Here is a 13,998-nt window from a genome sequence, read left to right on the forward strand (position 1 = left end):
TGCATGTTTAGTAAAATCTTGCATGTCCTTGGGTCATCCCAAAGAGCTTCACATGAAGAACCTTTTGGCATGCAGTTACTGGAATACAGGTGGATAAGAATGTTACATAGATTTAAGGCTGAACGAGAAGGGAATACATTTTAAAAATATAATTTCCATTGGATTTTTGTGACGTATAGGAGTAACAACATGAAGAGGCTAAATTAACTGATGGTTTTGTACTTTCGATATGTTTGTGCAGTGACTTCATGCTAATATTGCTGTAGATGTTGCAAAGGATCCCAGGCACATGCATAGTTGAAGCTGCATTTATTCTGATCATATTAAAATGGGGTTCTGTTAATTTTCTTTGATTGCTTTTCTTTACATTGCTGCATTTGGAATTATTCTTCTAATTTTCTCAACATTTTCTGGTGATTTTGCAAGTGTTGCTTACCTTGCTAGCCTCACAGCTCAGTAGAAATGCATTCTGTAGAGATTTAACTAATTTACTGTGTTACATATTGCAGAGCAGTGATTGTAATGCATAAATGGGGTCCATTATGACAAATGACAATTTCTGGTTGTAGGCTTTTTCTGTTACATCTGAGTATTGTCAGATTATCAAAATGTGGAACCACAGGTTATAGAGTCATACATGCAACTGATTAACATTTGATTTCAACAGGTTTATATGAAGTAGTGTTTTCCATTCAAAAATCCAAGAATTGTATTGCTGACATTTGCTACAAAGAAATAAAAACCATCTTTATTTTAAATTACACTGTGATTATTTTGGATGTGTTATTGATACATGGTTGCTCAAAGTCAAAAGTGTCAACCAGCCTTACTTGAGTTTCAAATTTTCTTGCCTTATGACCTTTGAAAGTAAATTGTCAATTTTATAATTTTTTTAATGTGGAGCAGTATTGCAATTGCGAGAAGAGTTTCTTCTATATCTCCTGGATGGATGATATTTTATAACTAAATGCTTGCTTGTTGAAGAAACAAGAAAGTTGAGCACTTTTAAAGTGTTTCTGTAAATTTCCTTTGAGTATAGCTTTTAGAAGTACACAGCATGTGCTAGTTTGTATTGCTTTTGTAATATGGGCACTGATGCAAGCGATCTTCGAAGATTGGCAATGCTTAATTAACACACATTTAGCAATGAACTGTGATAGGAAGCATATCTGAGGAGTCTAGAACCAGGGTTCACAGTTTAAGAGTTGGACTATTTAGGACTGCGATGAGAAATTTCTTCAACCTGGTGATCCTGTGGAATTCTCTTTGCTGTTGAGGCCAAAACACCAATTTCCATCTAACGGTTGTATCGCAGAGTGATAGTGTCCCTACTTCTGGACCAGAATGCGCAAGGTCAAATCCCATCTGATCCAGATATGAATCGAATATATCTGAACGTGCTAATTAAAAAATGTCTAATTTACACTCATAGGTGCATGCCTTGTGCTTTGAAATTTTTGCTGTTAATTGTGTTACCAAGTAGGAAATGATATTTTGTTTTACATCTGTGACAGATTAACAGAAGAAAACTGTAATGTCTGTACAATTTTAACAAAATATCCTAATAAGTTATCATCAAATCATCAGAGTATGTAAAATCTGGAGCATTGTAAAAGGTGGGTTGTCGATTTACTACAGTTGTAAGGAATCTCCAATCTTGACCTTCCTTGTGTCCAACTCTAGAATCAAAGCTGTTGCACTTTGTCTTTAGAGTTCAACTCATTCTATTGTGTCGCAACATTGGCTTTTTCTATAATGTTTCAGACATCTGCTCCAAATTTTGTCGCAAGTTTGTTTTCTCCACCTAAGTTATTTGTTTTGAACTTATTTCCAGGAAAGCTGATGACTGAAGAATGTTGTTAGTTAAAGCAAGCAAACTGTTGCATCAGAGGGAGATTTATGGCAAACTGTATAAGAACAATAAAAACCAAGAGAACTGTGGATTCTGGAAATTTGAAACAAGAACAAAAATTGCTGAAAAACCTCAGCCAGTCTGGCAGCATCTGTTGAGAGACTCCACAGGTGCTGCCAGACTTGCTGAGCTTTTCCAACAATGTTCTTGTTTGGGCTATGGATTAAAAACAGAAAGTCTCTCTTCAGTAATGGCTACTAATGATATTAAGTAAAATTAGCATTGAGAGTTATTTCAGTTCAGATCCAGTTGATTGAAATCCTAATGCAAAGATCAGCAATGCACAGTTGACGCACATTTAGCATTGAGCTTTGACAGGAAGGTTGTTTCTGATCTCCGAGGAGTCTCAAACCATGGGTCACTGTTTAAGGATACGGGTGAGACCATTTAGAACGGACATGAGAGATTTCCTTACTCGAGAATAGTGAGTCTGTGGAATTCTCGGCGCAGTAAGCTGTTGAGGCCAAAATGTCAGATGTTTTTAATCAGTTAGATAAGAGATTAAATGGTATGGGGAGAAATCAGAAACAGGGTACAGAGTTGGATGATCACATTAAGTGGCAGAGCAGGCTTAAAGGGCCAAATGGTCGTCTGTTGCTCCTATTTTCTGTGTTTAAAATCACACTAGAGGGAGGCTATCACATAGATTAAAAGAAACAATGCAGTTTACCTTCAAGAAACGTAGCATAGACTTATTGACCATAGTGTCTGGAAAAAAGTGTTTACATTTCTGTCGGGTTTGAAAGGTGGATATTTGGCATGTGAGGCTTTGTGTCCTGAATTGTATCTGTTCAATTGACACATTCATTATGTTAGATTACTGGATTAGTGGTGCTGGAAGAGCTTTTGCCCGAAACGTCGATTTCGCTGCTCGTTGGATGCTGCCTGAACTGCTGTGCTCTTCCAGCACCACTAATCCAGTATTTGGTTTTCAGCATCTGCAGTCATTGTTTTTATCACATTCATTATGTTCTCTGACTTGAGGCAAATGGTGTTAATGTCTAGGGAAAAGAAGGAATGTTACTTGAGTGAACTTTCAAACTGCCTTTGAATGGCCAATTGTTTGTGTTTTTACCTCCATATTTAGTCTCACGGAGAAACATTTTTCTTAAAATGAAATCTAGATCCTGGGAAAATATATCTGCTGAAATATATGAACAACGTGACTTACTTTAATGAAAAGCTCCACTGTTTTAAGTACCAAGTTATAATAAAGAACATCAGTTTTCAGGTTTGGAATCATTGTGTAGTCAGATGAAGATATTCCCCTCCTTTCCTGTATAAATTGTCTTTTACATATTGCATGTGAGAAAATCTCTGTTCCTACTAATCAATTAAAGTTATCTCTGATTTACTATAGCCTAGAGAAATCAAACAAGCTCAAGCACTCTGGAGCAAAAGAAGTCAATTTATTGTAGTTGTGTACACAGCATTCCGGTAACAGTGAGCAGGAGAATCGACGTTTCTGGCATGAGCCCTTCTTCAGGAATGAGGAAAGTATGTCCAGCAGGCTAAGATAAAAGGTAGGGAAGAGGGACTTGGGGGAGGGGCGTTGGAAATGCGATAGGTGGAAGGAGGTCAAGTGGGGGTGGGGGCGCAGAGGTCAGGAAGAAGATTGCAGGTTAGGAAGGTGGTGCTGAGTTCGAAGGATTTGACTGAGACAAGGTGGGGGGAGGGGAAATTAGGAAACTGGAGAAATCTGAGTTCATCCCTTGTGGTTGGAGGGTTCCTAGGCGGAAGATGAGGCGTTCTTCTTCCAACCGTCATGTTGCTATGGTCTGGTGATGGAGGAGTCCAAGGACCTGCATGTCCTTGGTGGAGTAGGAGGGGGAGTTGAAGTGTTGAGCCACATCTTCATCTTCCGCCTAGGAACCCTCCAACCACAAGGGATGAACTCAGATTTCTCCAGTTTCCTCATTTCCCATCCCCCCACCTTGTCTCAGTCAAATCCCTCGAACTCAGCACCGCCTTCTTTACCTGCAATCTTCTTCCTGAACTCTCTGCCCTATCACCCTCACCTTGACCTCCTTCCACCTATCGCATTTCCAACGCCCCTCCCCCAAGTCCCTCCTCCCTACCTTTTATCTTAGCCTGCTGGACACACTTTCCTCATTCCTGAAGAAAGGCTCATGCCCGAAACATTGATTCTCCTGTTCCTTGGATGCTGCCTACCTGCTGTGCTTTTCCAGCAACACAATTTCCGCTCTGATCTCCAGCATCTGCAGTCCTCACTTTCTCCCCATTCTAGTAACAGTGCAAGGCCAGCTCTGCACTTTGTTGCATAACAGCATTGCTGAGTGTAAATAACAATACTTAATGAAAAGTGTCAACCTTGCATAAAAGGCAATGCTAACTAGATCTGTGAAGTTTTCTCTTGTCTGTAGAAAATATCTGAAAATAAAGTTTTACAGTATGTTTTTTCAAGTATTTATCTAGGAAGAATATCCAAAACTGAGTATGAGATTGATGTACTGATTCCAGGAGCAATTTGGGGTGATTAATTAAATATATTGCATATTTAAATAGATTGTGCTTTGTTAATTTGCATTGTGCAATCTGAAAAAGATGGTACTAATCAGAAAAATGTAACAAAGCAAAGAAAATATTTATTTACAGCTCTAATACTGTGGCAGCATCTCAAAATCAACATGTTATACAGCTAAGTGGTCAGCATTTAATTTTCTTTTGAGAATATCTGAAAGAATTAATGGACAGACTTCTTGACATTGTAAGAAGATAACCAGTGTAATTCAAAGTAAATAATTTTGGAGGGACTCGGACAGGAGTACTCATTTATTACATCTGGAAAACACTATACTGACTGATACTTGCAATAAGAATGACATCCATGGCAGCAATCCTGTGCATACTGAATTTTTTTTTAATATCCACCATTTGAACTGTAGTGTGGATATTGTGAATGTTCGCCACAAAATGAAAGGAAACTCCTTTGATACATTTTACTTAAATGAAGGAAGTATGAACGATACAGAGGAACCTCGATTATCCGGCGTTTGATTAACCGAACTTTGGATCATCCGAACAAAATCGCAAGATCCCAACACGTGGCTAACTATGTTATCCAACATTCGATCAACCGAACGAAATACTCCCCGCCCGTGTCCATCAGATAATCGAGGTTCCCCTCTATTGTGTGCTCATTTTATTTTGTATATACATTGATTGTTTGGGTTTAGAAAAGTTTGGATTCTGTAACTGCTCATCCTGTTAACTCTGTTGTTTTCTGTTACGTTGTCCAGATGCTGTAGGAGTTATGCCAAATGGAGGTCGAGCATACAGTCGAGGGCCATTCATTGGTATGAAGCCACTGCCGATTAATAACATTGGAAGTATGGCTGCAGCAGTAAGGTAAAGAATTAACACTTGCAGATGTAGAATTGAAGCAGTCAGCCTTCTTAGGGGTGGCTATATGACTTCTGAAACTGGAAAACTGGATGTAAATTCTGTAATATATTACAATAGTAAAAGGTAGAACCTTGGAGAATCTCACTATTCAGAAATGATTTCATTCCATTTAGAACATCGAACAATACAGCACAGCACAGAACAGGCCCTTCGGCCCACGATGTCGTGCCGAACATTTGTCCTAGCTTAAGCACCTATCCACGTACCTATCCAATTGCCGCTTAAAGGTCACCAATGATTCTGACTCTGCCACTCCCACAGGCAGCGCATTCCATGCTCCCACCACTCTCTGTAAAGAACCTACCCCTGACATCCCCCCCCATACCTTCCACCCTTCACCTTAAATTTATGTCCCCTTGTAACACTCTGTACCCGGGGGAAAAGTCTCTGACTGTCTACTTTATCTATTCCCCTGATCATCTTATAAACCTCTATCAAGTGACCCCTCATCCTTCGCCGTTCCAATGAGAAAAGGCCGAGCACTCTCAACCTATCCTCGTACGACCTATTCTCCATTCCAGGCAACATCCTGGTAAATCTCCTCTGCACCCTCTCCAAAGCTTCCCCATCTTTCCTCAAGTGAGGCGACCAGAACTGCACACAGTATTCCAAATGTGGCCTTACCAAGGTCCTGTACAGCTGCAACATCACCTCACGACTCTTGAATTCAATCCCTCTGCTAATGAACACTAATACACCATAGGCCTTCTTACAAGCTCTATCCACCTGAGTGGCAACTTTCAAAGAGCTATGAACATTGACCCCAAGATCCCTCTGCTCCTCCACCTTACTAAGAACCCTACCATTAACCCTGTATTCCGCATTCTTATTTGTCCTTCCAAAATGGACAACCTCACACTTGACATGGTTGAACTCCTCAGCCCAGCTCTGCATCATATCTAAGTCCCTTTGCAGCCGACAACAGCCCTCCTCACTATCCACAACTCCACCAATCTTTGTATCGTCTGCAAATTTACTGACCCACCCTTCGGCTCCCTCTTCCAAGTCATTAATAAAAATTACAAACAGCAGAGGACCCAGAACTGATCCCTGCGGAACTCCACTTGTAACTGGGCTCCAGGCTGAATATTTACCATCTACCACCACTCTCTGACTTTGACCGGTTAGCCAGTTTTCTATCCAACTGGCCAAATTTCCCACTATCCCATGCCTCCTGACTTTCCGCATAAGCCTACCATGGGGAACCTTATCAAATGCCTTACTAAAATCCATGTACACTACATCCACTGCTCTACCCTCATCCACATGCTTGGTCACCTCCTCAAAGAATTCAATAAGACCTGTAAGGCAAGACCTACGCCTCACAAATCCGTGCTGGCTGTCCCTAATCAAGCAGTGTCTTTCCAGATACTCATAAATGCTATCCCTCAGTACCCTTTCCATTACTTTGCCTATCACCGAAGTAAGACTAACTGGCCTGTAATTCCCGGGGTTATCCCTATTCCCTTTTTTGAACAGGGGCACCACATTCGCCACTCTCCAGTCCCCTGGTACCACCCCCGTTGACAGTGAAGACAAAAAGATCATTGCCAACAGCTCTGCAATTTCCTCTCTCGCTTCCACATAATCCTAGGATCTATCCCGCCAGGCCCGGGGGACTTGTCTATCCTCAAGTTTTTCAAAACGCCCAACACATCTTCCTTCCTAACAAGTATCTCATCTAGCTTACCAGTCAGTTTCATACTCTCCTCTTCAACAATACGGTCCTTCTCATTTGTAAATACTGAAGAAAAGTACTCATTCAAGACCTCTCCTATCTCTTCCGACTCAATACACAGTCTCCCACTACTGTCCTTGATCGGACCTACCCTCGTTCTTGTCATTTTCGTGTTTCTCACATATGCAAAAAGGCCTTGGGGTTATCCTTGATCCTATCCACCAAGGATTTTTCATGCCCTCTCTTAGCTCTCCTAATCCCTTTCTTCAGCTCCCTCCTGGCTATCCTGTATCCCTCCAACGCTCTGTCTGAACCTTTCCTCAGCCTTATATAAGCCTCCATCTTCCTCTTTACTAGACATTCAACCTTCCTCGTCAACCAAGGTTCCCTCACACGGCCATCTCTTTCTTGCCTGACAGGTACATACATATCAAGGACACGTCATATCTGTTCCTTGAAAAAGTTCCACATTTCAATGACATCCTTCCCTGACAGCCTATGCTCCTCAGATCCTGTCTTGCAGCATCGTATTTACCCTTCCCCAAATTGTAAAACCTACCCTGTTGCACGCACCTATCTCTCTCCATAACCAAGGTGGACGTCACAGAATTGTGGTCACCATCACCAAAATGTTCACCCACTAACAAGCCCATCACTTGTACCGGTTCCTTACTGAGTCCCAAATCCAATATGGCCTCCCCTCTGGTCAGACAATCTACATGCTGAGTTGGACAGGATCTGAGGAAGGGGGAGAGGGAGGAACTCAAAAATTGGAGACCAATCTCACTGTTGAATGCGGATTACAAAATTCTGTCAAAGGTAATTGCCAGCTGGGTCAGGTTTGCTCTGGGATCACCCCGACCAAACCTGTGCTGTGCCGGGCAGGAAGATCGCAGAGAGTCTCTCACTCCTCAGGCATACGATCGCCTACGTGCCAGACAGAGGGTTGGACACCTGCCTGATCAGCCTGGACCAGGAGAAAGCCTTTGACAGGATATCACACAGGTATATGAAAGATGTTCTCTCCAAAATGGGCTTTGGGGAGGGAATCAGCAATTGGATCAGACTGCCCTGCACCAACATTGTCAGTGCAGTCTCAATCAATGGGTGGGAATCAGATAGCTTCCCAGTCAGATCTGGAGTCAGGCAGGGCTGCCCTCTCTCTCTCCTACCTTGTTTGTGTGCTGCATAGAGCCATTTGCCAAGTCCATCAGAAAGGATGTGAGCCTGAGAGGGGTGACTATTCCTGGCAGCAGGGCCCTGCAGGTTAAGGCCTCCCTGTATATGGATGATGTCGCTGTTTTCTGCTCTGATCCGCTGTCCGTGCGCAGACTCATGTGCATATGTGACCAGTTCGAACGGGCCTCGGGGGCCAAGGTAAACCGAGGCAAGAGCGAGGCCATGCTCTTCGGGAACTGGGCCGACCAATCCTCGATCCCCTTCACCGTCAGGACCGACCACCTGAAGGTGCTGGGTATTTGGTTCGGGGGTGCTGGGGCGTGCGCCAAGTCTTGGGAGGAGCGTATCAGCAAAGTGAGGCAGAAACTGGGCAGATGGAAGCTACGGTCGCTCTCCATTGCAGAGATAAAACCTGGTCATCAGGTGTGAGGCACTGTCATTGCTGTAATACATGGCACAGGTCTGGCCTATTCCCAGAACCTGTGCCGCTGCAGTCACCCGGGCCATCTTCCAGTTTATATGGAGGTCAAAGATGGACCGGGTCCGAAGGGACTCGCTGTACAAAGATCTGGGCAACGGGGGAAAAAAATAAACTCAATGCCACCCTCACCCTGATGGCCACCTTTGTGTGTGGCTGCATCAAGCTATGCGTGGATCCCTGGTACGCCAAGTGTCACTACGTACTGAGGTTCTACCTGTCCCCGGTGTTGCGAAGGATGGGCCTGGCCTCGCTGCCACAGAACGCTCTGAGTAGTTGGACCGTTCTGTCTCACCTGTCCTTCATGGAGAAGTTTATGAAGAAAAACACCTTTTGACCACAAGTCCATCAGGAAGTGGTCAGCACGTAGTGTCCTTGAGACCCTTCGGGAAAAGGAGAGGGCGGATCCTATCGAGCAGTTCCCTGAGCAGACTGTCAAAGCCATTTGGCAGAATGCCTCATTGCCAGAACTTTCCAACAAGCACCAAGACATGACTTGGCTGGTGGTGAGAAGGGCTCTGCCTGTGAGATCCTTTATGCACACCCGGACTCTCAGCCACACCGCATGCTGCCCTCGAAGCGGCTGCGGGAGGGACGAGACTGTCACACACCTCCTTCTGGAATGTGCCTACGCAGAAGTCTGGAGAGGAATGCAGTGGGGTTTGTCGAGGTTCGTCCCGAGCAGCTCTGTGACACGGGACTCCGTGCTGTACGGCCTGTTCCCCGGGACGCACACCGAGATGAACATCAACTGTGCCTGGAGGATCATCAACTCGGTGAAGGACGCTCTCTAGGTGGTCCGAAACCTGTTGATCTTCCAGCTGAAGGAGTTGACCCCGACCGAGTGTTGCAGACTGGCACATTCCAAGGTCCAGGACTACATGTTGAGGGACGCGCTGAAGCTTGGGGCAGCTGCCGCCAAGGCACGGTGGGGAAAGACCACTGTGTAACATCTGCCTTCCTAAAGAAGAACAGGGGGCCCGCGCAGTCATTTGGGCTCTGCTGACACCTCCGCTAAAAATGTAATTGTACAGACCTGTAAATAGGAACGATTACTCTGTTTTCGGTATGCAAACAAATGCTATGTTTACATATGTATGGCATGTCCAGTTGTACAGATCATTAAAGTATTTTATGAATAAAATATATTTTTGAAATAAAAAAAATCTACATACTGAGTGAGAAAAACTTCCTGGACACACTGCACAAACACCGCCCCATCCAATCTACTTGATCTAAAGAGCTTCCAATCAATATTTGGGAAGTTGAAATCGTCCATGACAACTACCCTGTGGCTTCTGCACCTTTCCAAAATCTGTTACCCAATCTGTTTCTCCACATCTCTGCTGCTATTTGGGGGGGGGGCCTATAGTAAACACCCAACAAGGTGACTGCTCCTTTCCTATTTCTGACTTCAGCCCATACTACTTCCAAAGGCAGATCCCCCTCGAACTGCATTTCTGCAGCTGTGATATCATTTCTAATTAGCAATGCCACACCCCCTCCTTTTTTACCACCCTCCCTAATCTAATTTCTCTCAAGCCTACAAGTACAGAGAACTTTATTTTGTCCGTGACAAGTCTTTTCCACTTCAAGCTACCACACATGATATTGTATATATTAAGTCAACCACGTATCCCAGTCCTGAAGAAGAGACCTACCCAAAACATCGACTCTCCTGCTCCTCGGAATCTGTCTGATCTGCTGTGCTTTTTCCAGCACCACATTTTATCAACTTTACATATCTGTGCTCAACATGAGTCCCAATGATTATCATTTCATTACATAGTGCTAAATGTAATCTCATGAAACTTTTAACTTTGAATTCCAGCAGAAATGCTTTATATTTTCTGCTTTCAGTCAGTTAAATGGAACTAGACAATGGAAATACTATTTCCCATCTACAGCAGAGATAAATAGGTGCCTATTTCAATTGCTGTAACAAGGTCCTCAATATCAACCACCTATCCCCCATGAATCATGCAGAAGAGGATTAAAATGTGGTTTAAAAATTATAAAATGAGGAATCTGTCTTCAATCTACCTTGTAAGCATCTGATACTGCTTTTGTGATGATTGCCCTTCTTAGTATGCAAATAACTTTCCTCCAAAAGGTGGGACACTTCACAAACATGTTTCTGTCAGCCTCCCACAGTATAATTGTGTTTTTTTTTCATGGAACCAGTAGTGAAAGAGAGACTGGAAGTGTTGGCTCAAGGAGTTAAGTGATTTTTTACAGAAATCTCTGTGGGCCATGAGAATGAAGAGGCTGTCAGGAAATATTTGCAATCCCTCACCTTCCCTGATGTTATTGAATCTCTCTCCCAATCCTTTAGCCTACATCAGTCTTTGGCTTCCTCTAACCTTCCAGTTCTAATTTTCCACTCCCTCACTCCTTTAATGACCTCCTTCCCCTCCACATGGAGATGACAAATAGCCTCTTCACTTGCATGCTCGATTCTCCTTACTTATGTGGGATTATCCTTTAATATAGTCTTCTGTCAGCCAGCTACTGATTTGGCTGGCAATTGGGTAGAAATTGGAAGAGATAAAAATATCTATATAAAAAAAATTGGAAGAGAAAGATTATAAGCAGCTCTGTCTAGGCTTTCTTTTAAGTTTAATGATGAACTTTAAAATGAATTCCTTAATTAGCTGTTGTTTTAGTCACTTACATTAGATTGAGTCTCACCATGTTGGTGTGAACTTTTTTATTTTTCAGTCATAAAGAGTAAAGTGAAAGTTGTGCTCTCCTTAAGTTGTGGTTTTGTAGTATTGATGTTGCCAGCCTCTGACATCTGGGAATGAAAACGCTGCAAGTTAATTAAGTTGACTGCCAGGAAGTGCTGTTTGAAAAAAAAATCTGTCTTTAAGGCTGATGGCTTTTACAAATGCTCAAACTTTCATCTGTTGCTGCAGGTTATTTGCCTCTAGGTGGAGAATTAATGGCATTGCCCAAACACGGATGGAGCCATGGAATATACTAGATAAGCATGTTCTGGAAATTTACAAATAAAAATATCTCCGGTTTATGGATTAAAATAACATTTCTTGCTTTCCTGGCAGTTGTAGATGTAGTTTTGTCCTCAAAGACTTGTATTATTATGCAGTTTGTTCTCTCCAAATGGTATAGTTTGGAAAATAATTTTCTAATTCACAGTGTGACTGACCTCTAATAATTTAATCCTGGAAGTTCTTACTCCATAATAAGTCTCCCATTTAAGATCAAGATGAGGAATTTCTTCACCCAGGGTCATTAGTGTTTGGAATTTTCTTAAGAGAGAAGCAGAAGCTAGGTCATTGAATATTTGGAAGTCATAGTTGACAGATATTTGACAAAGGAATCTTGGGTCATTGAGATCAGACAAAATGAAGTTGAGATCACAATCCTATTTACTCTGAATGTGTTGAATGGTAGAGGAATCTTCATGGGCCAAATGGCTGACTTATGCTACTACTTAGGAACTTAAGATGCAAATATTTTCGTTGCTTGCAAAATTACTGCCTTTCGTAGCCTTATCCTTTGCAGAACCATAGAATCATACAGTGAAGATTCCTTCAGCCCATCAAGTCTGCACTGATAATACCTGACTTTCAAATTTCCTGTTTATTAGTACTTTGCCCATAGGCCAGAATGTTAAAATGTGCCAAGTGTTCACCCAGTTATTTCTTAAAGGATTTGAGGCAGTCCCCTCTACCAGTCACCCAGGCAACGTATTCCAAACCATCACCAATCTCTGAGTAAATCAAGTTTTTTCTCACATCTCCCAACCCCCCCACCCCCCCATGCCTCCTTATGATTGACCCTTCAACTAAGGGAAACAGCTGCTCCTTACTCCTCTTGTCCGTGCTCCTCATAATCTTGTACATCTCAATCAGATGATCCCTCAATCATCTCTGCTCCAACGAAAACCACCCAAGCCTCAACATTTCCTCATTACTTAAATTTTCCATTTCAGGGAACATACTCACTCCAGTATAATCACATCCTTCCTGTAATGAGGCGAGGCAGCTAAAACTGCACACACAAATTTCACTGTGGTCTCACCAAACTTCCATATAACTCCAACATGACTTCCCTGCTTTGTAATCCATACGATAAACGCAATTCTCACATATGCCTTTTTCACCACCGTATTTTCCTCTTCAGATGTACAAACAGATGTGTCAAGGTCCCTTTGTTCCACAGCACTGCATAGTCTCATGCATTCATTAAATAGTTTCTTGTCAAATTACTCCTTCCAAAGTGAATCAGCTCTCACTTTTCAGCATTAAATTCCATCTGCAACTTATCTGCCCATTTGACCATTCCATTTATATCTTGTAGTCCAAGGCACTCAACCTTACTGTTAAGCACCTAAAAATCTTTGTGTCATTTACAGTGTATCATTTTACTAATCCAGCCCCCCATCCCCACACAATTATCTGTGCTATATATATATAAGTGACAAATGATCAGGAACCCAGCACAGATCCCTGTTGTTCACCACTGGACACTCATTTCAGACACTAAGGCAGCCCTCTGTCATCACCCTCTGTCTCCTACAACTGAACCAATTCTGAATCCACTTTATCAAATTATCCTGTATCCCATGCACATTCACCTACTTGATAAGTCTCTGATGTGGGACTACAGATGGAGCTTTGCTAAAATCCAAATGAACTATATCAACTGCCCTACCCTTATTGACATACCCGATCACCTTAAAAATTTCAAATGTTTTAGGCGTGACCTCCCTCCAACAAAGCCATGGGGACTATCCCTGATCAAGCCTTGCTTCTCCAAGTGGAAATAGATGCTCTCCTTCAAAGTTTTCTCCAATAGTTTCCCCTACCATTGCCATGAGACTCGCTAGTCTGTTCTCTGACTTATCTTTATAATCCTTCTTGAATATTAGAACCAAATTCTCTGTTCACCTGTCCTCTGGCACCTTTCCTGTGGCCAGAAAAGAATTAAAAATTTGGGTCAGTGCCCCTGCAATCTCCTCATTTGTCTCCCATGATAGCCTAGAAAACATTTCATCTGTACCTGGAGATTTATCTACTTTTGAGCAAAAAGGGGGAACAGTAGCTTAGTGGTATTATTGCTGGACTGTTAATTCAGAGACCGAGGCAATGTTCTGGGTTCAAATCCCACCACGACATATGATGGAGTTTGAATTCAATAAAAAGTAATCTGGAATTAAGAGTCTAATGATGACCGTGAATCCATTGTCAATTGTTGGTTCACTTGTGTCTTCTACGGAAGGAAACTGCTATCCTTACCTGGTCTTGCCTACATGTGCCTCCAGACCCACAGCACTGCCCTCACTCCATGAATGAATGC

The 13,998-nt window shown here is 42.5% G+C and overlaps 1 protein-coding gene across 10 annotated transcripts in view; it reads left to right on the plus strand.

Annotated features, from left to right (window-relative positions):
- foxn3 (forkhead box N3) overlaps positions 1-13,998 on the plus strand; it is a 469,004-nt gene that overhangs the window by 446,011 nt on the left and 8,995 nt on the right. For all 10 annotated transcript variants that reach the window (XM_072568100.1, XM_072568103.1, XM_072568099.1 and 7 more), the window contains one exon: positions 5,173-5,281. In XM_072568100.1, the coding sequence (XP_072424201.1) occupies positions 5,173-5,281 (109 nt within the window). The remainder of the gene's footprint in view (positions 1-5,172; positions 5,282-13,998) is intronic.

The sequence above is a fragment of the Chiloscyllium punctatum genome, chromosome 4, assembly GCF_047496795.1.
Source record: "Chiloscyllium punctatum isolate Juve2018m chromosome 4, sChiPun1.3, whole genome shotgun sequence".
Classification (NCBI taxonomy): domain Eukaryota; kingdom Metazoa; phylum Chordata; class Chondrichthyes; order Orectolobiformes; family Hemiscylliidae; genus Chiloscyllium; species Chiloscyllium punctatum.